The 24,155-nt window shown below is 40.2% G+C and overlaps 1 protein-coding gene across 3 annotated transcripts in view; it reads right to left on the bottom strand.

The window, feature by feature from the left end:
* SEMA6A (sema domain, transmembrane domain (TM), and cytoplasmic domain, (semaphorin) 6A) overlaps window positions 1-24,155 on the bottom strand; it is a 143,854-nt gene that overhangs the window by 33,316 nt on the left and 86,383 nt on the right. For all 3 annotated transcript variants that reach the window (XM_011972857.1, XM_011972858.1, XM_011972859.1), the window contains 9 exons: window positions 19,190-19,250; window positions 18,116-18,178; window positions 17,287-17,388; window positions 13,536-13,626; window positions 9,701-9,820; window positions 8,921-9,009; window positions 7,554-7,771; window positions 3,238-3,369; window positions 949-1,104 (listed from right to left, as the gene is read on the bottom strand). In XM_011972857.1, the coding sequence (XP_011828247.1) occupies window positions 949-1,104; window positions 3,238-3,369; window positions 7,554-7,771; window positions 8,921-9,009; window positions 9,701-9,820; window positions 13,536-13,626; window positions 17,287-17,388; window positions 18,116-18,178; window positions 19,190-19,250 (1,032 nt within the window). The remainder of the gene's footprint in view (window positions 1-948; window positions 1,105-3,237; window positions 3,370-7,553; window positions 7,772-8,920; window positions 9,010-9,700; window positions 9,821-13,535; window positions 13,627-17,286; window positions 17,389-18,115; window positions 18,179-19,189; window positions 19,251-24,155) is intronic.

Raw genomic sequence — 24,155 nt, 5'->3', positions numbered from 1 at the left:
GGGCTGGGAGACTTCTCAAGGATGAGGAGGTAGGGTGCTAATGGCACTGCTAAAAACTGCAGGGACCTGCAAGCCAAACAATATCCATTTAAAGCTACAGGTGAAGGGCATACCTAGGATAAGTCCTACCAGCAATTTGCTTTCTCTGAAATCTCTTGAACATTCGACATTCTATGGGGACCCAGTTGTCCTAAGCACCATAGCTAGAACCAGAAAACAGACCCTCCTGCAAGTTATATACCATGGTTTCCATTTTATGTGCCAGAGCTATTACAGTGCTTTACTATATTTTAATAAAGTCAGAGTATAAAAATAGTGGTAAAGTTAATTAACATTTTGTTTGATGACTACCACAGTGGGATGGTACTTGGGAAAGCCTGTTGAACTGTTTGGAAATAAGCTCTGAATAAATACTAGGAAGAGTTTTTTTAATGCAATCACAGATCTCTAATTGGCTGTCCCTTCGCTGTTGGCCACCAGTTCAGAAAAAGAATACTAAACCATGAATCCTTCACACTGGCGAATGTGGTGTCTGTGCTCTGTGTGACAGTGAACAATCCATGAGCCATGCTCAGGTGGAATCTGCTGCGAGTTTTGTAATCATTTCCAACCAATCAGGTATCCACATCCATTCACTGGTTCTCCTTCACTGCTGCTCTATTTTTGCACAGATTGGATCAATGGGCTAATCCAGAAGGAAAGGTATTTCCTTCCTCTAATTGCTGGCATGTGTCCAACTAGCCTGAAAATACTGGAACTCTTCTCCCTGGGAATGTGTGTATGGGGGGATAGTGGCATCCAACCAACCGGCCAGCATTCCACAGCTGAATGAATGCCCAGGATAGCAGAAGATGTTTGTGGCATTTCAAAGCATGATCCACCGATCGGTTCTCCGAGCACGAGATGAAGTCAGGAAATTCATCAGGACACGGTTTGCTTGACACCCACCTGACCATTGTTCTCAGGAACCATGGCCTGTTGAAGATGGAGGGCACTGCCTCATCCATGAGTGGGTGCGTCTTGATGAAGTTCAGGGTATCATCAGGAAACTCATTGGAGGTTGCATATCTTTCTAAGGAGGATGAGCCAGCACAGCAACCTGGCCTAAAATGAAACAAAGGGTGAAGAAGGAGGGAGCTCATTTTGTGCCTTATGGCAAATTCTTTGAATGAACTGCTTCTCTAAGCATCTGGAATGGAGAAGAATGTACTGCAGCCTGAGAGGAGGAAGTTAAACAATGCAGAATGCCACCAAGCACAATATGCTGAGATTTCCTCTGAGCCGCCTCCTCATTTCATAGAGGAGCCTCAGCCAGCACAGTTCAGCCTCAGCTGGGGGCAGGCTGGCTTCCTCCCAGAAGCACAAACAAACTTCAGTAAACAGTGATGGAGCTTGAAACAAGTGAGTGAGTGTGGTTTGCACGTATCTCACGGATGGTTTTACTTATCCAAAAAGGCTGCTGGAGATTCCTCATGCATTTACTCTATAGAGGGAGAGAATTAGGTTGACGTTTTCGCAAGTGTAGAAAGCAAAGACTCTCCAAAAGTCAATAGGGTACGTGCCAGCAAGACTCCATGTAATCATGTTTCATTACCTGGGGCTCCCTCAGAGAACATTTGGGTTTTGTTTCTTATTGTTGTTTTTATTTTTGTTTGATTTTGGCAGGTATGAAAAGCCAATTATATCAGATTCTTTCCTGAAAGGTCATTTTCTTGTCATTGAATGATGACCGTAAAAATTTGCTACTACAAGAAATTCTATGGTTTCAGGAGTCAGGGGTCATCCCAGCAAAGTCAGATTAGGGAAACAATGAAGCCCATCTGGTCCAGACACCTGGTTTGCCTGGGTGGTGCAGGAGAGGAGACTGGACCCTCACGACACCAGCATGAACCACTCCTATGCCCACACTGTCCCAAGGCAGCATCCTGGGAGCATCCTGACTGCTGCAAGAGGGACGACGCAGGCATGTGGAAGTATGTGGGCAAACTCACTGCCATTAGTAGAAAATCACTTAAAGTATATGTGCTGGTATTGGTTGAGTGACACCACCTTTACACACCAAGGAGTATTACATAAGAACTTTCTGAAACCCAATCCCTCAGGCTTAACTCCCCATCCTGCTTATCTAGAAGGTAGTTAACAATCCCAGGCAATGATTTAAGACTATCTGTCTGAGGTTGCTGGGGTGTGCTTTTCACACCTAGTTTGCTCTCCATAAGTAACAGAGTATCAACATGCCAGATAATTCAGGTAATGAAGATGGATGAACCACTAAGTTTCTCCTCTGGGTATAATTGATTTATATTACCTAAGTTAGTTCATGTAAGTGTACTTGGCCAGGTACGTTGTGGGGAGGACTGGAGGTTGCGGAAGAGAGTTGAAAAACAAAAAAATTAGTAAGATGTTGGGCTTCCTTCCAGAGGCATACAACTCCGGGGGAGGACAGACACCATGGTTGTTTCTATGGAACCTGGAGTGCAAATGCTGCAATGGAGCTGTGAGTGTGTGCCACAAAGAGAGGCAGGCAAAGGGCTTGGGGGGACTTCCCTCCTGTCCCAGTTAGGATGACTTAGCCTGTTTAGGAAGCGACTACATAGGACAACATAGGTCTCTGGGTTGCCTCTGGACCATAGTATCTCATGAAAGCAATTCTAAGGTATGATCTGGGGAGGAGGACACTGCACTGTATTTGGACCCAAAACAGACCAGAATCTGGCAGACCAGAGACATCTTAATGGTCCACTCTACCCGCTATATTCTTCTCACCCTCGGTCTGGAGTCCTAGACTCAACTCTGATCCAGCTTGGCCACAAAATCCAGAAAACACTATTTACGTTTCCTATTTTATTTGGGTTTGAAGACATGGGTCTCTATAAAATTGAACGGAAGCATAAAGAAGCAGCGGAAATCATTCCCCCTGCTATTGAACTTGTGCAATACCCTTTACCTCTCTGGGCCTCAGTTTTCCCAACTATAAGCCAGTAAGGCCTCAAATGGTTTCCACCATTGTAGTATTACATTGGATAAATAAATATCTGGAGGTTAAAGCAGAAGACTAGAGGAACATTGGTTTGACTATATGAGAAGGTAACTTTGGGTTTTGGTTAATGAGATGAAGGCAATCTGCTTGGCTGGCATGGAAGGCACTAGTGTGCAGTTCACAGGATGTTCATTATCAGAGGTGCAAGCGTTGCCATTTCTAAAGTTTAAAATAGCCATATGAATATTTGCACATACCTGGGCTTAGGAACTCGTTCATCAGGAACTGGTGTCCAGGTGGAATCGGGAGACTTCTGTTCCTTGAATCTCCCAGTAAAAACACTGGCAATGTCAAGCATGTCATAGGCACAGACTGCAGACCCAGGGATGCTACAACATGACATTTCACATCAAGTGTTACTCACGCACTGGTTATGCATGTAGTTTGGAACATACTCCAGAGAAACTTTCCTAGTACAGCAAGTGAAATTTAAAGTTCATACCTTGGACACTATAAATGTAAGGGATCTTAGTACACAAAGAAAATATTTCTCTCAATCAAATTTGCATCAGTTGCCTTAAAGAATGGGCTAGTTGTAGCAAGCTCACAGAGAGGAAAAAAACCCTTCATGTCTACATTGCCTCTTGAACTGCTTTTGTTTATAAAGGAAGAATTGTTGAGCTAGTGATAGAAGTTTCATGAATTCCCTGACACTAATTATCAATGACCTCTCTGAAGTCTCTGGATAGCATTCTGTATCACTAATATTGGTGAAAATTTGAAACAAAAATGCTCTCCCAATGTCCACATATTGCTTCTTTGTATTTGGTTTTTCAAGCCAAGAACTCAGGGTGTGAGAATGTGTTTGTGGGGAAACCCACACACATTTTATGTTAGTCTCTATACATTTAAATTTTTACCTTCCTGATTACTTACATAAGACTGAACAATTTAAGTCTCTAAAATGCCATCACTTTGCAAATAAAGTACTTTATAAAGTGCTAAATAATAAAAATGGCCCTCAGCTCCACCTATAATTATATCCTTGCCTGGCACCCCTTGAAGGACTTAGGCTTCTTTTTTTAATCAGTGATGGGAAGGAATGAATTATTCGTTCATCTGGATACACTGTTTACATTTGGACCCACATTTGTTTTTGACTAGAGTTGTTCTATGATTTTGATCAAATAAATTACAGGCACCAGCTGGCCAAGAGTTTTAATCAGGTTTTGAGATAGTGGGTCATTACACGGCCAGAGCACCCAGGACAGGAGACATGGGCGCCCTGCAGTGGGGGAACATCATCCAGGGCAGGGAGTATCATCCACAGAGAATGATTTTGTCTTGAATTTTGCAAATGTTGAACAGATATAAAAATAACTTCATAAATGATTAGGATAATTTATTCCATCTTTAATTTCATAAGAAAATTATTGAATAATTGCTTAATAATAATCGCTTAAATAAAGCAAGAAATAGGGAGAAGCTTAAACTGCTTATTTAAAATAAGGTGGCAGAATAAATTTTAAATACATATAAATTTATACAGGTGTATATGTTGTTCACAGAATTAAGTGTATAAGACAGTGATAGGGCGGGTGCAGTGGCTCACGCCTATAATCCCAGCACTTTGGGAGGCCGAGGTGGGTAGATAACTTGAGATCAGGAGTTCAAGAGCAGAGTGGCTGACATGGTGAAACCTCATCTTCACTAAAAATACAAAAATTAGCCAGGCCTGGTGGTGGGCGCCTGTAATCCCAGCTACTCAGGAGGCTGAGGCATGAGAATCGCTTGAACCTGGGAGCGGAGGTTGCGGTGAGCCAAGACTGAGCCACTGTACTCCAGCCTGGGCGACAGAGTGAGACTCTGTCTCAAGGAAAAAAAAAAAAAAAGACAGTGGTTCTCATTTGTTTTGGAATTTCAGAACCTTTGCATTATTTATTTAATTTTGTAAGACTCTCGTCACATATTCCTTTTCTGAAAGTAACACAATTACATATAGTATTTGCCTTATGTATTAAGGAAAATAGGATAAATGCTGTTTGAAGTCTTTTATGATGCATCTCATAATAACTAAAAATATCCTAGGGTTTCGTAGTCTTCCCGAGGTTAGAATCAGTTGTAAAATCCTTTTTTTTTTCCTTCCTTACATTCCTCTCTCCTTCCTTCCTTTCATTCCTTTCAATTTTCCATCATTCCTTTCTTCCCATTTTCCATTCATTCAACATATATTTATGGAACCCCTACTTAAGGCAGTAAGTGCTCCACAAACAACATATGGTCTTTCCTTCAGTTGGCTCACAGTTCAGTGTGGAGGCAAGTATAAGAATAATGACAAAAATAAGGAGAATTGCTTGAGTCCAGGAGGTGGAGGTTGCAGTGAGCAGGGATGGCTCATTGCACTCCAGCCTGGGTGACAGAGCGAGACTCCATCTCAGGAAAAAATAGAAAAAAGAATAATAACAAAAATCACAACAACAACAACATCTTTAGGACAATCTGGTAAGAGCAGAGTATAAAAGGAATATGCACAAGGTCACATAGGAGGTGACTAGCTGACATTTGAAGCATCCGCAGGGTTTCAGTGGGCAGATGTTGGTCAGGTGGGCAGATCTTGCAGAAAGCAAAGAGTGAGCAAAGCATGGCACATTCAAGGAGCAGATCTTTGCTCCAATCAGCCCATGGCACAGGCTGCATAGCAGAGGATGGGAGGGGATGAACTAGAGGAGGAAATGGGGTCAGACCCTGTGGGGGATTGCGTGTTATGCCAAAGAGCAAGGGCTTTATCCTCAGGGCAAATAATGGATTTGAAACAATTTGATATGACCAAGTGTGCATGTGTAAAGCATGAAGTAGAGAGGGATGAAACCAGAGAAAGTGAAAACAGAGGGACTATAACTTATACATGACAATGGGTATGCATATTTTTATGTGAATGTTAGATTATCAAACAAATATGATTTCCAAGACTGCATAAGCATGCACTAAGTGGATACTTCTTAGGGGTCTTTTAAGAAAATACTATAAATGGTGTTATCTATAATATTTAAGGGCTTACTACTATATTGTAATCACAAAGCAACCCACACCCTTAAAAAACAAGGCAAAACAAAACAGAAACTAGAAAACTAGAACTGCTCTTAGATTCCACTAGTCCCTGCATTTCCATGTGCCAAGACAGTATACGTTTACCAAATCCTAGAGAGACAGGTTCTGATGTATGAGCAATAGAAGCCTGAATTTTTAAATATCATTGTTATCCGCAAGTCTGAAAATCCCTACAGATGTTTAAAGTTTACTTAAATCTAACTGAATACTTCTTGGTGCAATATGGGTTCATATTTTCGTATTATTTTCAGTGGGGAGCTTGACTCTCATCCGCTGTATAATTGAAGAACATGATTTCATCCTTCATGAAGTTTGGTCTGTTCCGGGCTCTACTCAGTTCTTAAGCATTTCTTTCTAGGTGCTATCCTTTAGTTTTATCATTTGTGTGCCTATCATTTAGGCACTCATCATGTTCTTAAAAGTCTTTGTAAAAAGTTTAATTCAAAGCGAAACAGTGTATTACTAGAGGAAGATACTCAATACAGAACACCCAAAATTCTGCACAGAAATGAGAACACAGCACATGAATTTAGATTTCACGACAATGCACAGTTAGGATCATTTTCACACAATAGTACTAGGATTCTGAAATCTCATTGGTTTAATAGAGAGATGAGTACTAAGGAAAAACACTAATGCTTATCTTCCTTCTGTTCTGTACACATTTTCACTGCTCTAGGAACAATTATTAGTGCATCATTTAGTTGCCCAGAGTCTTAGTTTTAACTAAATACAAAAATAGGAGTGACTAGGCTGACACTCATAATTTGTAGGTACAATGTTTGATGGTTTATACGTTATCACTAGGACCCTCCAGAGTCAGATTCCAGTGCTGTGGTTGGGGTCTGGGTTGTGACCCAACTTACTGAGTGAGCTTGCCCAAGGGTGACTTTGTTGGACAGGATAATAACCAAAGTCCTTTATAACTCACTTGAATCCTAGATTTTACCCTGTAGCATTTGAATACATTTCCAGTGTTTTAACTTCAAAAGGTACTGATCCAGTCATGAGAATATTAAAAGTCAAATACTGCAAATTATTAGATGACCTAGAAGAGACAGGAGGAACATTCTTGAGTTCCAAAGCTGCCTCTTCCATCTACTGACTACTTGGACCAGGTAGTATAATATGTTGAGCTCAGTTTCCTTAAGTGGAAAAAGAGGACAATATTATCTAGTTTCTAGGATTACTAGAAAGATTTACAAATAACACATAAAAAGTGTTTATGTAACAGGCTTATATAAATAGAAGATATTGTTATAATTTATCTAATTACTTCCCCTAAAACCTAACTTAATAGTGCTTATAAACTACTATTAATTTGTTGATGAAAACTAAGTGTTAAGTGCTTTTTAGCTACACACAATTTTCAGTCAGTTGCAAATATTGTTTATTAGAAGAGAACCCCCTGGGAGAAGGAAGCCAGGAAGAATTGATGAGGTCAACACAGCTAGGGCATGATTACCTGTTATAAGGTGTAGAAAAGGTTGCCAGGACAACATCACGCCCATTGATACGAATCACATCTGTAACTGCCTGGAGAATGTTGAAATAAAAATGAGAGTCTCCGGGAACTGAGCAGTTCAGGCGCGCTTTCAGGAACGATGTCCACTGTTTCTCCAGGACTCTTTGAGATCCTCCCATATCATTCTTACAAACCTGAGCTACTCTTGGGAAAACTACCTGCAGAGGGAAAACACATAGGGAAAATGAAATGCATTCGTTTTGCAAGGAGATCTTAGTAGAATTTCCATTCCTTGAAAACAGAAACAAAATAACAAGGTGTTTAATTTAATACTATTTCTAAAATCAGTAGGAAAAAAAAAAAAGAAAAGAAAAGAAAAAAAGAGGAAAACTCAGCATTGGAGCAGCATGTTTTAAAAGATAAGGCTGTGGCATTTAATACAGAGCCATAAATCCTTCAGGGAATCAGCTCCCAGCCACATAAGCTCATTTCCATACAGACTGCTTAGCTTTTTATTTCCTCAAACAAAAGCACACTTTGTATGCACCATCTCTGCCATCCTCACTAGCTGCCTCTGGGCCCTGAATCTGTGCAAGCCACCCTGGCATTCTATGTTACCCTTCAACTTAGGGACCTTGATCTAGTCTCTGGTAAAAAGAACTTAAAATGGATATCCCCTAAATGTTGTATTGCTTTTTGCAATAAAGACAAAAATCAAGACTCAATTTGATTAAAGATACCGGACAGTTACGGTCTCTGTGGAGCCACTCAATTAAGAAAAAAAAAAAAAACAAAAAACTGTTGAGTCTACCTGGAAATCACATCTCAAGACACTTGAATCTTGGGCCAGGTGTGGAGGCTCATGCCTGTAATCCCAGCATTTTGGGAGGCTGAAGCAGGTGAATTACTTGAGATCAGGGGTTCAAGACCACCCTGCCAACACAGTGAAACCCTGTCTCTACTAAAAACAAAAAAAAATTAGTGGGGCACGGTGGCGCATGCCTGTAATCCCAGCTACTCAGGAGGCTGAGGCAGGAGAATCACTTGAACCCGGGAGGCGGAGGTTGCAGTGAGCCGAGATTGTACCATTGCAATCCTACCTGGGCAACTGAGCAAGACTCCGTCTCAAAAAGAAAAAAAAGATACTTGAATCTCAGCATGAAACCAACCAAACATAAATTTTCAATAGAAATACTTAAGAAATTTCCTGTGATTTGTTACTGTTCTGAAAAAGCAGATAGGGCTTCCAAGACTGTTACTAGATTTATGGTTCTCATTTCAAGATCATTGATAACAACAACATTTGTCCAAAGGTGTAGGTTTCTGAAAATATTACAAAGTGAGCCAGGGAAAGCATCCCCTCTTACCTTTCCCATGGTGTTATACTCCACTGCTATTTCCCTGAAGAAGAAGTAGATATAATCTCCGTAATCCACAGCTTGAACAAAGTATGGTTCTGTAGACAAATAGGCACTTTAATTGGGAACATGTCATGCAGAGTTAACAGAATTTCAATCAAGTGTAGCCAAAGACATGTTATTAATTAAAAGTGTAGGGCCATTAGACATTTGGTTAACACTAACCATTTCTAATGACTTCACACGTGCAAGCACTGGTGATTTCACAAGGCATTCACACTTACACATTATATCTTTCAGAAGCTTTGCAATCAACAATGAAGAATTATCGAATTTTGCATATCTCTGTAATTTTATTTTCCACAATGGAATGCCCCTATTACAGAGAAGATTTTGTATACATTGCCTCGTCACCCTGACTCATACAGGGCTGTGAATAGCTTTTCTCCTCTTCCCCACCACCTCCAAGCCCCTGTCCCCTTTCATGAATGCATTGTTCAGTTCTTTTCATGCAGGACTCGGAAATGAGAGCTGGAAGCAAGAAAAGATGAATGTAATGTATTCTATTGTTGTGGCATTGGTAGTTTTGTTAATACTCCAGAAACTCAGGGGAAGGAAAAAAGGGAGGTAAATAAATCCGTTGAAGCCAAAGATGCAATTTACATGTTTCTGTCTGTCAGAAGTCATTACTAAAATGAAGCTACAGTCTGGTCCCTCCAGACTCTAGATCTCCCACAAGATATGTATTCCCCTCCCCTCTGACCCTCCTTCTTTTAATTGTTTGTTCACCTTTCAACCATTTTGAATCGTGCTTGACGGTCCGCAGGGTAGGGCTTTCTCCAAGACTCCGGTAAATGACTGCGTCAATGGCAAGGAAGTCAGTCACTGTGGCTGAGTATAGCTTTCCATCTTAGAAGGAAAAGAAAAGAGGTGAACAGGGTGGGAGCAAGTCAGTGGGGGTGGAGGAATAATAAAGACATCCCTTAGATTGCTTTCCAGCATGAGGCAAATGAGATAGGACAACTGGGAAAAATCCAAGAGTCACTGGGAAAACTCTTGGCCCACATTCCTAACCATTTAAAATTGGGATCATGAGAGATGAAACATTTTTCATTTTTAAATTGCACGGCAATTTTTTTTTTTTTTTTAAGCAGCAGTACCAGCAGCAGCTCAGGGAACAGGGTAAATGAAAAATGTTTGCTTCACTTGATTAGCTGGATCTTGACTGAAATCTCAAGGCCAAGGATCCTTGGACACTATTACTGCCACCACGCCATGGTAAACTGGATTAGGTGAGAGCCCAGGGAGAGATGGATGCTGATTGTATCCCCAGAAATTCTGGGCACATGCATAAGTAAAGGAGTCCTCAGTCTGATCAGGTGAGAGGAGTTAAAGAGAGAGGGTTCATAAGCAAAAAAGGGCTGACTAAATTGCTACCGTCCTGGGAGTCACAGCTCCCCTTGACCTCAGGTTTGACAGTTCACTAAATCCTGGCAATCTGGTTTCAATAACAGGTATTTGCTTCGGTATCTCCAAAGTCACAAACTAAAAACATTCTGAAATACAACATGCTAAAGCAAAGAAGAAAGGGGAAGGAGTGATACTGAGTTCAGACAGGTCTTTCCTTAATAATTCATGCTTTGGGGGAGATATGATTGAGGGTAGATCCCAGGCATAAGAGAATAAAGCAGACTGAAGATTAGTCTCTAGACCTTTTGGTTCCTTCCTGGCTTAGCAAACACTCTGCCAACAAATAATCAAAAGGGGTGTTCTAGAATAGCAAAATCTATGTTCATTAAATGGAAACAAGAATTATATTCAAAATAAAAAAAAACTACTTCGGTGATTCACTTTTAGTGGATTACATATATTCATTAGCTGTATGTCAAAGTGACTTATATACAACATAGTACTGTTCAAGCTCTTTTATATGTAGTGTAAACATAATGGTTTATGGTTTTCTTTGTTTTAAAAAAACTCATATCCAAATATACTTAAACAAAGATCTTGATGTCTGTCTTTGGTCTTAAAATAATTAAAATTTGTCCAGGTTCAATTTAGAGATGTCTTAATATCTGCAATATTAACAGCTATATATCAATAAGTTTTGACTATCTTGGGAGATTTAAACTGCAGAGAGCAAACCTTTAAATTGGCCCAAAAATATCTACTAATCTTAACTTTTCTTACGAATTTTGAGCCCCAGGTCATAAAGACATTCTTTATATATTTATGACTACAGAATACATTTTCTATATTCCTATAGCCCCAAGCCATACAGATATACCTGAGTAGTGGGGGAAGGTAGAGGGGAATGTAGGTCATGGTGATGGCTATTCCTTCTAACTACTCCCCAAAACTCTTTTTGTTTTGCATTCTTTTAAAAACTGAGTATCTCACCAGAACATTCACTTGTAGAACAGAATACTTTTCTGCCACTGTTTTTTTTTGTTTTTTTTTTTTTGAGATGGAGTTTCACTCTTGTTGCTCAGGCTGGAGTGTAATGGCAGGCACTGTCTCAGCTCACTGCAACCTCCACCTCCCGGGTTCAAGTGATTCTCCTGCCTCAGCCTCCTGAGTAGCTGGGATTACAGGCATGTGCCACCACACCCAGCTAATTTTGTATTTTTAGTAGAGACAGGCTGGCCTTTTTAGTATTTTTAGTTGGTCAGGCTGGTCTTGAACTCTCAACCTCAGGTGATCTGCACACCTTTGCCTCCCAAAGTGCTGATATTACAGGTGTGAGCCTCTGCGCCCAGCCTCTGTCACTCTTAGTAATATGATACCATTCATTTGCAATGAGGATCTCCTATTAATGAGGGCTGAGATTTTATGAGATTTCAAACACTTAAATGAAAATCTATTTAGATATAACAGTAGGGGTGGGGACAGTCATAGTATTAACTCATGTGACTTGCTCTGTATAGCTCCTAAAAACTTGGTGGCCATAGTAAGTTCTCTGCCTATTCTACCTTTTCTACCTTAGGCTACAATGTCGTCTTTTCAGTTTACATTTAAATTATGTTTTTATTTTATTTTATTGAGACAGGATCTCCTTCTGTCACCCAGGTTGGAGTGCAGTGGTGCAATCACAGCTCACTGCAACTTCAACCTCTTGATCTCCATGCCCACCTAATTTTTTTTTCTTTTTTGTAGAGATGGTGTCTGACTATGTTGCCATCTGGTATTGAACTCCTGGGCTCAAGCGATCTTCCCGTCTTGGCCTCCTACGCTGCTGGGATTACAGGCGTGAGCTACCACTCCTGGACCTACAGTTAAATTTTAATTCTCCCCTGCAGTCCTCATTCTCCAAGGTCCCAACTAATGCAGGTTCCAAGTGTCAGTGAGGGCCTCCAGCAGGAGTCATGCACTTGGGAATATGCCCAAGTACGCTCTCCACTTGCCTTGCTAATACCTTACAAATAGGTCTACAAGACTTTGTGGTCTTGACAGAACTGCTTCTCAGTAATACTGTGCTCTCATTTAGGGGGAGAACCTGAGGAACTTGCCCTTCTTAACTTGACAATCTGTCACTGCAGATTCAGGCCCACAAATGGATGACACTGAGGGAGAGGTTCAGGAAGCCAGGAACCAATCTTGTTTCATAATCAAAGCCCTAGTGTCCCTCATCCAGCTAGTATGTGCCAGTTTTTTAGCTGTTGTGATGGAAATTATAGTTAACTGCTTTATTACAAGCTATAACAATCACTATTATACCAACACTTCTCTTACATCCACCTCCACATACACAGCTGGTAATGAATTCCTAAATAAATTTCTAATTAAAGCACACAATCTCATACACAAAAATCCCACTAAATCTGAAAATGATGGTCTGTTTGCGATTTCTTTATATCTTTCGCAGTGGAAAGAAGGGGTAGTGTTGGGGAGTAGAGGTCAGCCTAAGCAATTAGCACCCTCCCCTCAGCCACCATGGTCTTTCCGTCAGAGATGGGCATGTAACCTAATCAGGTCAATGATATTTGAGAAGATGTTTATTGGAAGCTTGTGGGTATATGGCCTCATTGCTCTGAGAGAGCTTCCAGAGGCTTCCTTTTGTTTCTTTCCCTTTCTTTTCTATATGTGGACAAGAAGACATGTAGCACTAATTGGGGCTGGTAGCCATCCTCTGATTGTGAGAACCGCCAGTCTCATCATGAGGTTGATGCAGAGCATGGGAATAAAAAGCAGCTGCCTCCCGGATGACGCTGTTGAGTTGTTGAATCTAGCCAACCCCAAAGTCCATCCTAGCTTGAACAATAAATGCACATCAGTAGGGGGTTTTAAATTTAAATTTTATTATTATTTTTTACATTGGTGGTTTGAGGTGAGATTTTCTATTATTTGAGCCCAAACATTCCCTAACTGATTCATCACATGTTCAGTGCTATGCTGTTATCCTTTCCTGAAGGCACAAACGCATGGGTAAGTGTGGCACAGACTTCGTTTGAGAAGCAAAAGTACAATTTTCATACCAATTTCAAACGGAAAGGCATTCTTAATTACAGTATTCACCAGAGAATCAAAGCACAACTGTGACTCCGTGAATCCTCTACAGCAGATTCACAGTGACAGGATGAAACACGCAAAAGCAAATGCGACAAGGAGAAATCAGGTCGCTTACCTGCAAACAGTGCAACGTTGGCATGTTTGGCATCATACGGGCATCTGGCCATTCCGCTGAATTCATCCCCAAATGGTTCCAACGTATCCATCTAAGTGAAATAATCGGATATAATTACAAACAACAACCTTTTCTTTTGCCGTAAACCCTCAGAAATAATGTCCAGGATGTGACAGGCCTTTTTAAATCTGTAACCACTTTGAGATGGACCCTGTTGAAGCCACTATATATTTTTTTAAAACTGTAGTTGAGAATCACATAAAATAGCTGTGTTAAAAACATATTTTTAGAGGAAAGATGGTCAAATCAGACATTCTTTCAAGCAGTGTACTCTTCCACCCAGCACATTTTTTAATGAAAGTCTTTTTCAGATATTTTATATCAACCATGAGCTTTCTGTTGAACTCTGACAGACTTTGTGGTCTGTGGGTCTGGCATGTATTCAAAATGATGCCTTAGCACACAGTGATGCAACGGAAATGCCCTTATCCTAAGCTGTGCACGCTCTAATCCTAGCAATGAGGAAACAATAGACAAGGGGTATATGGTTTTCTTTATAATATAACTAATCCTTAAAAAAAAAAAAGTGGCTATAGCTATAGTTGGTCAAAGGCAAGAAGTAGTGAAGTACAAATGTATTGGTTTGTGAGGTTGGAAAGGTCCAGAGACGAAAGTCATAGTGATTTCCTCTTTCCAAGAAGTAAAAACTAACCCTTGAAGCAGTCATCAAATCCGAGACTTCACAGCAGCTCCTGGGAAGTTAAACCACTATCGGGTACAGATAATTATACAAAGACCCAGCCTGATTTTTGCAGAAGTTCAAAAGGTTGAGAGAACAGGAGGAAAAAGGCAGGGAGTGCAGTTTTAGATTTATAGTATGTAGCCTTCAAAGCTCTCCCCCAGATAATCTTGATAATCTAATTTGGAGCTATAACCTTTCTAACACATTCAGCTTACTTGTGTTATAAAAATTAATATAGATCAGTGCATGGTAGAGGGGCAGATACTGAAAATTTGTTACTCTCTTGCTTCATGTCACTCTAATCAACTTGATGCTTGTGTGCTATGATAAGACTTGGGTTTTTCAGTGGAAGGCTGGTCGTTGTTTTCACTTTGAACCTTTGTCCTGATCTGTTGATAAAAAGCACTTAAGAGAGAAGCTGTCATTCTCCCTGCAGCCAAATACATTATGTCCCATATCATCAGCAATGTCACGCTGTGCCCTGAGTCTAAAAATACACTTTTCTGAGCAATGCCAAGGGTTCTTACTACCATTCACAGTGCTAGGCATATTGTTGGGAACTAAGCATGAGCAACATCTCATCTGCGGCTTCTGAGAGGCCTGGCCTCCTGGAGCATGTCTCAGCAGGTGTGGCTAGAACAAGCAAGAGGTGATGGCATTACCATAGGTGTAGAATCGTGGGAAATGGAACATGTACAGGAAGAATAAGCCAGACCATTCATGGCCTGTATATCACTGTGCCAAGAAAACCTGTAATTTGTCATAAAAGATAGCTTTCCAACTAGGGAATTCCTTGGGATTTGTTAGAAGCATTAATCTTAATGAGTCCTAAATAATGACAAACAGGGATGGAATATTAAGTGGTAAATTAAAGTTGAAACCTTACCTGCATGCTGTCACTAGCTAGAGTAAATGTTGGGCTAGACTGGCTACCTCTATTATACACTGATAAAATAATTTTTTAATAAAAATTCTTAAGTATAAAGATCTCGTCTTTCTACTTAAAAACTTGATCTTTTGTTTATAACAGACCTTTATGTACTAATTTTGACTTTTAAAAAATATTGCATTAAAAATCTGACATCTTAATTACTGAATGTTTTGGTGCTCCCTTCTATTTTGTGCCTGAGCCACGTGCCTCACTTGCTCCACCCTAACCCTGGCCCTGTTGGTGCCCATTTCCAAGTGTAAGATGGAAGATGAGTATGAGGGTCAAACAGACTCTCCCTTCACTGTACATGCCAAGAAAAGACAGGGGGTCGTTCTGGTGAGCTTGCTGGTGTGGATTCCAGCCCATCATTGCTTTTCTCATTCTTCCCACTCCTAGGGTTTCACTTTATGATGATGGAACCCAAATCTATATTTCTCCCCACATCTCTCTCTAAACCAAAGCTTACTGATCCATCTTCTTGCTAGATAGCTCTATTCATGTCCCATAGGCAGTGCTGTTCACAGTGCTTGGCATTCTCATAATGTGCAAAATGGAACCTTTACCTTCACACTCCCCCAACCCGCAACCCCAATCTCACAGGTCTTCCTTTATTTCCTGTCTGAATTGGTGGCAGCCCCATCCATCTACTCACCAAGAGATGGCCTAGCAGTCGTTCTTGACTCACCTCTCTCTCTTTATCCAGGATAAAGAGAGATTGATAATAATTGCTTATCAATTATTAAATCCTACCGGTTTTTGTCACTTCAGTATTTCCTGAATCTATTCTCTTCCCTTCATCCCTGGGGCCATCTACATCTCAAGCTTTTTTCTGTTAACACTTGTCACTTCACAGTCACACAATTCAGAACCAAATGAGGTTTCTCAAGCTCGATAGGCCATTTCTTACTCCATGCCTTTGTTCATGTTGTTCCCTGCTAACTGGAATGCTTCTCTTCCTTCATTTGGCTAACTTCTCCTTACCCTTTAAGACAAAGATTAGGCATTACCTCATTCAATGCTTCACAAAAATTAATTAAACACCTGTTTGGGAGGCACTATGTGAGGTTCTGGAGAATCACAGATGTGATCCCTGCCCTTGTAGAGCCTGTGTTTCTTAAGGGCGGTGGTATTTGTGTTCCAGGTGTGAGAACAACAGGTAGGAAAGTTTGAAGACAGGGGGTCATCTTATGAAGCTTTCCCAGACTCCTCACCTCATGCATGGCAGGAACTTTTGTGTTGTGCTTCCATAATCCATTGCATGATGTCACCATGGCAGCAATCCCATGAAATTGTTTTCTTCTCCCTGCCTGGCTTCCCTAAGGGTTGAGGCCTCCTGTCTGTCTTTATAACCTCAGCGACGGGCCACAGTAGAAAACACAGTATGTGTTTCCTTTGAGAAAGGCTGGCAGAAAGATGTACAAGGAAAGCTAATAGTGGTGCAGCCAAGACCTCAGATCGCTGCCACCTCTGCTTCCACGCCTGGCAAGGTCCCTGCTCCTTCATCAGCACCTCTATTATAGCTGCATCAAAACCAGCTAGATTTACTATCTCTTTAAGAGGGCTTTTTTCCCGCTGCTTGCATAAAGCCAAGGTAAGTAAGGCTGTGGTCAAGAAAGCTGAGTGCTCAATGGAATTAAATTCCTGTGTTCTTGCAGGAAAGTCTATAGTTTCAAATGGCATGCTTTTGAGATACCTTTTAGAATAGAAATCACTCACCATATAAGTGTGCTTTTGTGCTCAGAGGTTAGATAGTGGGGTGGGAGGGAGAAAAAATAGAGAAAGGAAATCCACATGGTGTACATGGTAAGTATGTCAGTCTTCTGAACAATAGAGAAAAGGGTCTCACAGAAACTAACTTTGCTAGGCAGGCTCTTTAAAAATGTGTCTATCAATCCTCAACAAACAGGAAGCTTAGAGGCCTGCTCAGGATCACTCATGTGGAGCAATACATTAAGTTGAACAAGTGAGAGGAACTCAGGTGGTGTTGAATTACCCCTCTTAGGTTGCTGCAGGTACAATCACAGTAAATTATGAAATGCCTCCTGGCAGTGTGGTTCTAACCGACAAATAGCATTTACCTTATAGTTTCTGCAGGAAGGGTTGAAGGCATTAGTTCCACAGACAAACAATGCATCATCGTTTTTCTTCAGAAGAACTTTAATAAAGTTGTGGCACTCGTCCTGAAAAATAATTCAAACTGTTTGTATCATGTCCATTCAATACAGAAACTGATTCTTCACTGTATGCCATGGTCAGTAAGGTTAAAATGGAGGTGGCTGAGGACTTCTCCCATTAAAAGTTCAAGTTCCTCCTGATGTTAACGACCACAAGATGATGCCGATATCAACGATTACTCTTTCAACAGTAAAGAAAAACAAGGCATAGAATGGAAGAGTGTGTGTTTATTTTATGTCACAAAAGGAAGGCAAGCTTGGAAATGCCAACCTCCCATCATATTAATTTTAATGCCAGATGCGCCGGTGTTCCCTGATGTACAAAGCTGCTGGCTGAAGTGTGTTTTTATGTTGTCATATGACCAAAGGCAGAAAACCCCGCATGTCTGCGGCAGCCTTTTATGAGCTCTTCCACAGACTCCCTGTGGGCCTTGGACTGCGGAGGTGGGCATCGGAGTGCACTCAGAAGACTCTGTGCAGCCGGCTTTGTGTCCATAATCCTGTGTGCGCCTAAGTAGTTCATGATGCAGGCCTAGCAGCTGTTGTAATGTTTCATCACATTAAAAGCAAACTATTTTTGCAAATTAAAGCCTTCAATAAGTTGATGAAAAAAGCAATTACTGAGGGAAAAGGGAAAAAGAACAATCCATTCTACATCACGGTCTATGGCTGGATATAACAGTCAAAAACTTAACCCAAAGTGGCAGCTGCAGGAGAAATGAAAATTGCTTACCTTATGTTTTCCCTTCATTCTGCAAGTGTCTACATCGGCCTGTCTAGATTTCCATGTCAGTTTCTGCAGGGATCAAGAAAGAAATCAATTAGAGCCCAGAGGTTGTTGCATTTGATTTTAGAAGTAAGAGTTCCCTTGGGGAGACTAAAGCCTGAACATATATTTATTGAAAGCTTTCTGCACCCTTTCTCCATGATTAATTCACCATAACAACAAAAGATTCCAGATGAAAACGTTCCATTTTGAACTCCTATCTATTCATTAAACCACAAAATGATCTTCTTCTGTTTGAGATAAAGATGAAGGAGAAAGGAAAGAAGATTAAACAACGGTGTGGAAATTCCACATAAGCTATCCAAATTAATTTGCCAAATTATGCTCATTTTGATAAAATATGTGTCCTTGCCCTTTCCTTTCAGTTTTATAAAAATCAATTTTTATAAAGAAGGCTTTTTTCTTAAAATATGGAAGTCATTTTCTTAAACATAAAGAGGACATTCACTCTGGGTGGACAAAGATTTAATTCAGGTTATAGTCCTTCCCATAGATTAATGGACTGAAGGGATCTTCTACTCCTATGGCACAGGTTTTATTAACTAAAATATCCCCATGTGGAGTTATGAGGAAAGCTTAGCTTATACTTTATGTCTGTCTGAAACGGGTAACGATCAAGTTCCTGAACCACAACAGTCAAATCAAACTTAATACTGCAAGACATGGAAATTAACATTGAAACCTTTGTAGAACACATTTGTGGAACAAAATTTTACTTTTGGAAACTGATATTTTCCTGGACAAATGAGGCAATATTTTAATAAAAGAAATGTAGAAATTACCTAAAACTTCAAAATGTATATGTACACATACATTTGATGAATAAAATATGAAGTACATAACTGTTTCTGAACATGTATTAAATCCTAACCTATTCCCCAATTAGGATTTCACAAAATGCATGTTGGCATCTCTAAATTATGATTAGCTACATCATCTTAATGCACTTAGAATACATATTCTGTTCAAGAACTATCCAAAGGTCCTTCATTTTACAAATATGGTTTTAAAACAACTTACTTTGCTACAATAAATTTCTTCCGTGTGTGATGTGTCTATATCGACAGTATAAATATGGTCCCTATAGGCAAAGAAAAATTAATACAAGGTCAAATCAAACACAGAGTCAAAACAGTTCATTTTCTGCTTAATGAGTTATGTCTTATCAGGGCAGATAAGCCCATATCCATGTTCTTAAAAAAACATGATATCCACATGCAAGAAGAAAAGAGCGCAGCTTTCAAGTGATGTCTCCGGATCCCATTTAGCACCTTCTGAAAAATCATGGCATTGTGCTCCAAGCGACACCTTTTATGAAAACTTTCCTGTATTAACTCTTCTCTCTGACACTAGATCTATAACATCTGCATATATGTAGCTCAGAAGGGAGGGCTCTGAAAGTTAAATTGGCCCCAAATCTAGAAAACAGATGGGTTCGTGTGCCCTTTCATTATCTTCAAATACACGTACCAAATACTTGGAATTCAACATGCCACATTTGTTCATCAAGAGGGCTAACAAAAAAATGATCTCCATCTCCATCTTTCTTTTGAAAATATATTTCCATCTTAACTTTGATTATTTGGTCAACAGGATGGATGACGATAAAGGTAAAATTATTTCCAAAAGCCACTCTTTTCCTCATAATGACGGTCAATTAAAGTCTAAAATGTACTTAAGCTAAAGTTTACATTTCTTGCTTCTGTTCACCTTCCTGTTTTGCTGAGAATTGGGTTGTCTTTACAATTTGCTGCCAATCTAGCCTTGGAAGGGGAGAAAGAATCAGCAGCTCAGGTGTGGGGCTATATTTAAACATCCCCTTCTGTGTGAGCTGAGTACAAGGGCGTTTTTGTCTGGAATTCGTAAGAAAGAAAAGAACTACACTCAACAGAGGAGATGGGGGGCTAGTGAGGGAAAGCAAAACAGCTCATTTTCCCTTGAAATAACATTGACTTTTTCTAAAATGCAGGAAGTCCTGGGGCTGGAAAATTACCCACAGCTTTAAACCAGGACCTCAAGTCTTCTATGCAGACTTTTAAGCCACCTCGTTAGTTAAAGGAAAGAGCCAGGAGCTGATAAGAAAGGAATTATTTCTTTTCTTATATATTCACATATATATATCTATTTTTTTTTCAGGATTCACATATATATATATCTATTTTTTTTTCAGTTCTTGGAAAATCTGTTTGCTTCTTGTTTTAGAAAAACACAACACAGAAAAATAACAGGCCATCTCACGTGAAGATAAAAGGAGCAGGAAGGGCAGTTGGCTTAGAAAATTCCCTTGCCTGCTACTGTGAGTGTGCATGGGGTGAGAGGGGGGAAGGACATGGTAAGGGGTGGAGGACTAGGGGCCTGTTTTGTAAATTGCTGAATAGGGAAGTTTCTTCAAACTTCAGTAGGCTGCCAGAATCGCCATGCTCTTTAATTTCAAGGCAGTTTTATTGCATTTGTTTATTACTTGTTTGACTTTATTGGCGGTGCTGTGGTCAGACTCATTATTGGAATGGAATTGCCTATTACTTTGGTATCAGGTTTGAGATGACTTGAGGCTTTTCCTTGCCTGCCTCCCCTCAAAACTGAAGTCGGAGCTGAACATATGAATTGTAAATGAACAACTGATTAATATGCATTGGCAGCTCCTCAGAAAGCTCTCAGATTGCCCCCTTTTGGCATGGTCTGTTTATGTTAATTAGCAGTTTAGAGATTAAAAAAGAAGAGGAATTTACAAAGTGGATAATAATAAAGCAGAATTGAAAGGGGTTCTTGCCACCAACACTCACTCAGTCCCCTGGGTTCTGGAGGGGACTTGGCTTGCGATTGCTGACACCAATTGTCTAGAAGAACTGGGAAGCCTTTTAAACATAGAATTCTGTGAATGAAATCTTCTTTTGGACAATGACAATCTTTTTCAATATCCAAGAGCTCACATGGCCCTAGCAAACAAAAATGGTGCTTTATGGTAAACCACAGACCAGGATCAGGGGTCATTCCCAACCATCTTAGTGTGCATCCCAGGTCTCATACGCTGTTCTTCCTGAATTAAGTTATTTGAACATAAACTGACTTAATCCTAGGACTTCCTCTTCCCCCTCCAGCAAGCACCACTGAATTGTGTTGCCATGGCTTGAACCTGGGCGACGGGGGGCGGAGGGGAGGGATTTAGCTTTAAATCATGTTACTTGCTGCCTAGAAACTTGGATCTTTCAGAACAATGTTGGGAAGTGTAAAATTAAAGTGAATTAAAGTTGGAAGTGTAAAAATAAAGTGTAAAATTAAAAGGAGAGAAGAGGCCCTAAATATGGTGGGCATGGAACTCCTTCAAAAATTTTTCTAAGGGTGTGTGTTGAGAGGAACTGGCTGCGTATGGTGTGAAAACCAACATGTCAATGCTACAGTGATATAAACTTGACCTCTAATGAAAGATGAGTTTATTTGATAGTTTCAAAAATATTAGTGTGTTTCTTCTTTTTATCCTTCTATTTCTTCCTTCCCTTACCTTCCTTGGGGTGAGGAGTTAGAATAAAACTGTCTTGGTTTTAATGAGCTAGAATAATGGTCACTTTTAAGTCTGCATAGGACCTTGCTCCTAACACTCGTGTAGCCCTGGGACCTGTGGTCCACGCGCTGCTAAATCATTGAGTACAAGGGCCGTCTGTTATACCATTTTTTCCCCCGGAGATTCAATTGGAAAGTGAACAATTCACAAGAGATTCTTAAGTCAACCTATTTCTCACAGATTCAATGTTTTATCATTTGTTTTGATCAGCCCTTGAGTACTAATGTCATTTTCCAAACCTATTATGTTTAGGAAAATAAAAATGACATTTAAGAAGGAGCTGGTATTCTATCAGAGAGGTGACTACTGAGCATCTTATGGAAATGCTTTATAATGACTACTCATAATGACCATGTTCTTGGGCTACAGCTATTACAAGGGTTATTCTCAGGACAAACAGTACCAGCTCTATTCCTCAGTATGCAGCAAAGTACAGGGAATGACAGCATGGACTCTAGAGCAAGACCATCCTGGTTCAAATCCTGCCTCTGTCATTTTGGCCCCATCATTTCACCTATCTGTCCCTTGGATTCCTCCAATAAGACATGGGAATAATAATAGCTCCTTCTTATAGGGTTGTTTCCAGGATTGGATGAATTGACATTCATAAATAATCTACAGCTATGTTTGTTAATTTATGTGCACAACATACTAGTTGTATATACTGTATAAGTATTTGTAAAGTCAAACTTTAGAAAAGCATTTGGACATTGCTTCCTGTAGCCAAGTTGGGGGCAGTTTCAGGACGTTTTAGTCTAGCTGTTTTTTGTTTTTTGTTTTTTTTTTTTTTAACTTTATGTTGCACAGCTTGTCACCTCAGAACATCTAAGTGCTTTAGAAGAATCAACCACTGTTATTTATTTGTTCTTTCCTTATGCCAGATAGAAACGATCTCCATTTCTAGGCCGAGCATGGTGGCTCACACCTGCAATTTCAGCACTTTGAGAGGTCGAGGTGGGTGGACCACTTGAAGGTCAGGAGTTCGAGACTAGCCTGGCCAACATGGTGGATCCCCATCTCTACTAAAAATACAGAAATTAGCTGGGCATGGTGGCGGGTGCCTGTAGTCCCAGCTACTCAGGAGGCTGAGGCAGGAGAATTGCTTTAACACTGGTGAGGAGGAGGAAGTTGCAGTGAGCTGAGATCACGCCACTGCATTCCAGCCTGGACAATGGGAGTGAAATGCTGTCTCAAAAAAAGCATAATCTCCATTTCTTCTCCCTAGTGTGAAATGATTAAACAGTGTAGAGCCAAGAAAGACCACAGGGAACACTACAAGATAGTGCTCCATGTTGCTGTTCATTTGGAATTATTTTGAATAGCTACACACTCCCAAAATGGAGGATCATATATTGTTGGACTCCTCAGGGACTTCATTAAGGTAATCAAATACAACATCTCATTTGGCAGAGGATACTTATGGCCACAGAAGCTGTGGTCCGGCTAAATTAAGGGCAGAATTATAACAAAAGCCTAAATTTATGTGATCCCTGTTTGAGCCGTATTCTTACCATGCCATTCAGCCTTAAGACATCAGTCTGTCTGTCTAAATAACATTTTCCCAATGGATGAATATTTTTTTTACTAAAACCAAATAAAAACCTTCTGAAATATATATTATGCTTTCTTTGGTTGTCATTGCCGTTCTTTCAAAGTGATGATATAGATTATGAATGATATATACGATAACTGCAAAAAATACAAATAGGTTTAATGCACACACCTACATTTACACTATATAATACATGTTTACACATTCTACTTAATTTAACAAATAAGTATTAGGCCAGATGAGGTGGCTCATGCCTGTAATCCCAGCACTTCGGGAGGCCAAGCTGGGTGAATCACCTGAGGTCAGCAGTTCAAGACCAGCCTGACCAACATAGTGAAACCCTGTCTCTACTAAAAATACCAAATTAGCCGGGCGTGATGGTGCATGCCTGTTATTCCAGCTACTTGGGAGGCTGAGGCAAAAGAATTGCTTGAACTCACAAGAGGGAGGTTTCGGTGAGCTGAGATTGTGCCATTGCACTCCAGCCTGGGCAACGAGAGCGAAAACTCCATCTCAAACAAACAAAGTATTGAGGAGCAGAGCATTCTAATGGGTGCTTGAATAAATATTTGCATATATATTCAAGATAAACAGTGGATTATTTGAGTGTAAGTGCCCAAATATGCTATTATTTCTATTGAAATCCACATAGGGTTAAACAGACATAGACAGTTTTAAAATAATGATTGCTTGACAAATTACAGGAGCCTTTAAATTAAATAACACTCTATTTAGAAACCTCAAGATCTCAAAAATAATGCAGAGCTGGTAAATTTAGGACCTTGGGCTTTTGGACACTCTGAAGGCAGACAAGGGGAAAGGGCCCCATACCTAGCAGCAATGTAGAGGGTTCCGTTCATGATCATAATCATCTG

The sequence above is a fragment of the Mandrillus leucophaeus genome, unplaced genomic scaffold (genome assembly GCF_000951045.1).
Source record: "Mandrillus leucophaeus isolate KB7577 unplaced genomic scaffold, Mleu.le_1.0 Scaffold131, whole genome shotgun sequence".
Lineage (NCBI taxonomy): Eukaryota > Metazoa > Chordata > Mammalia > Primates > Cercopithecidae > Mandrillus > Mandrillus leucophaeus.
The sequence above is the reverse complement of the archived record's forward strand: the minus strand, read 5'-3'. Positions and strand labels throughout refer to the sequence as shown.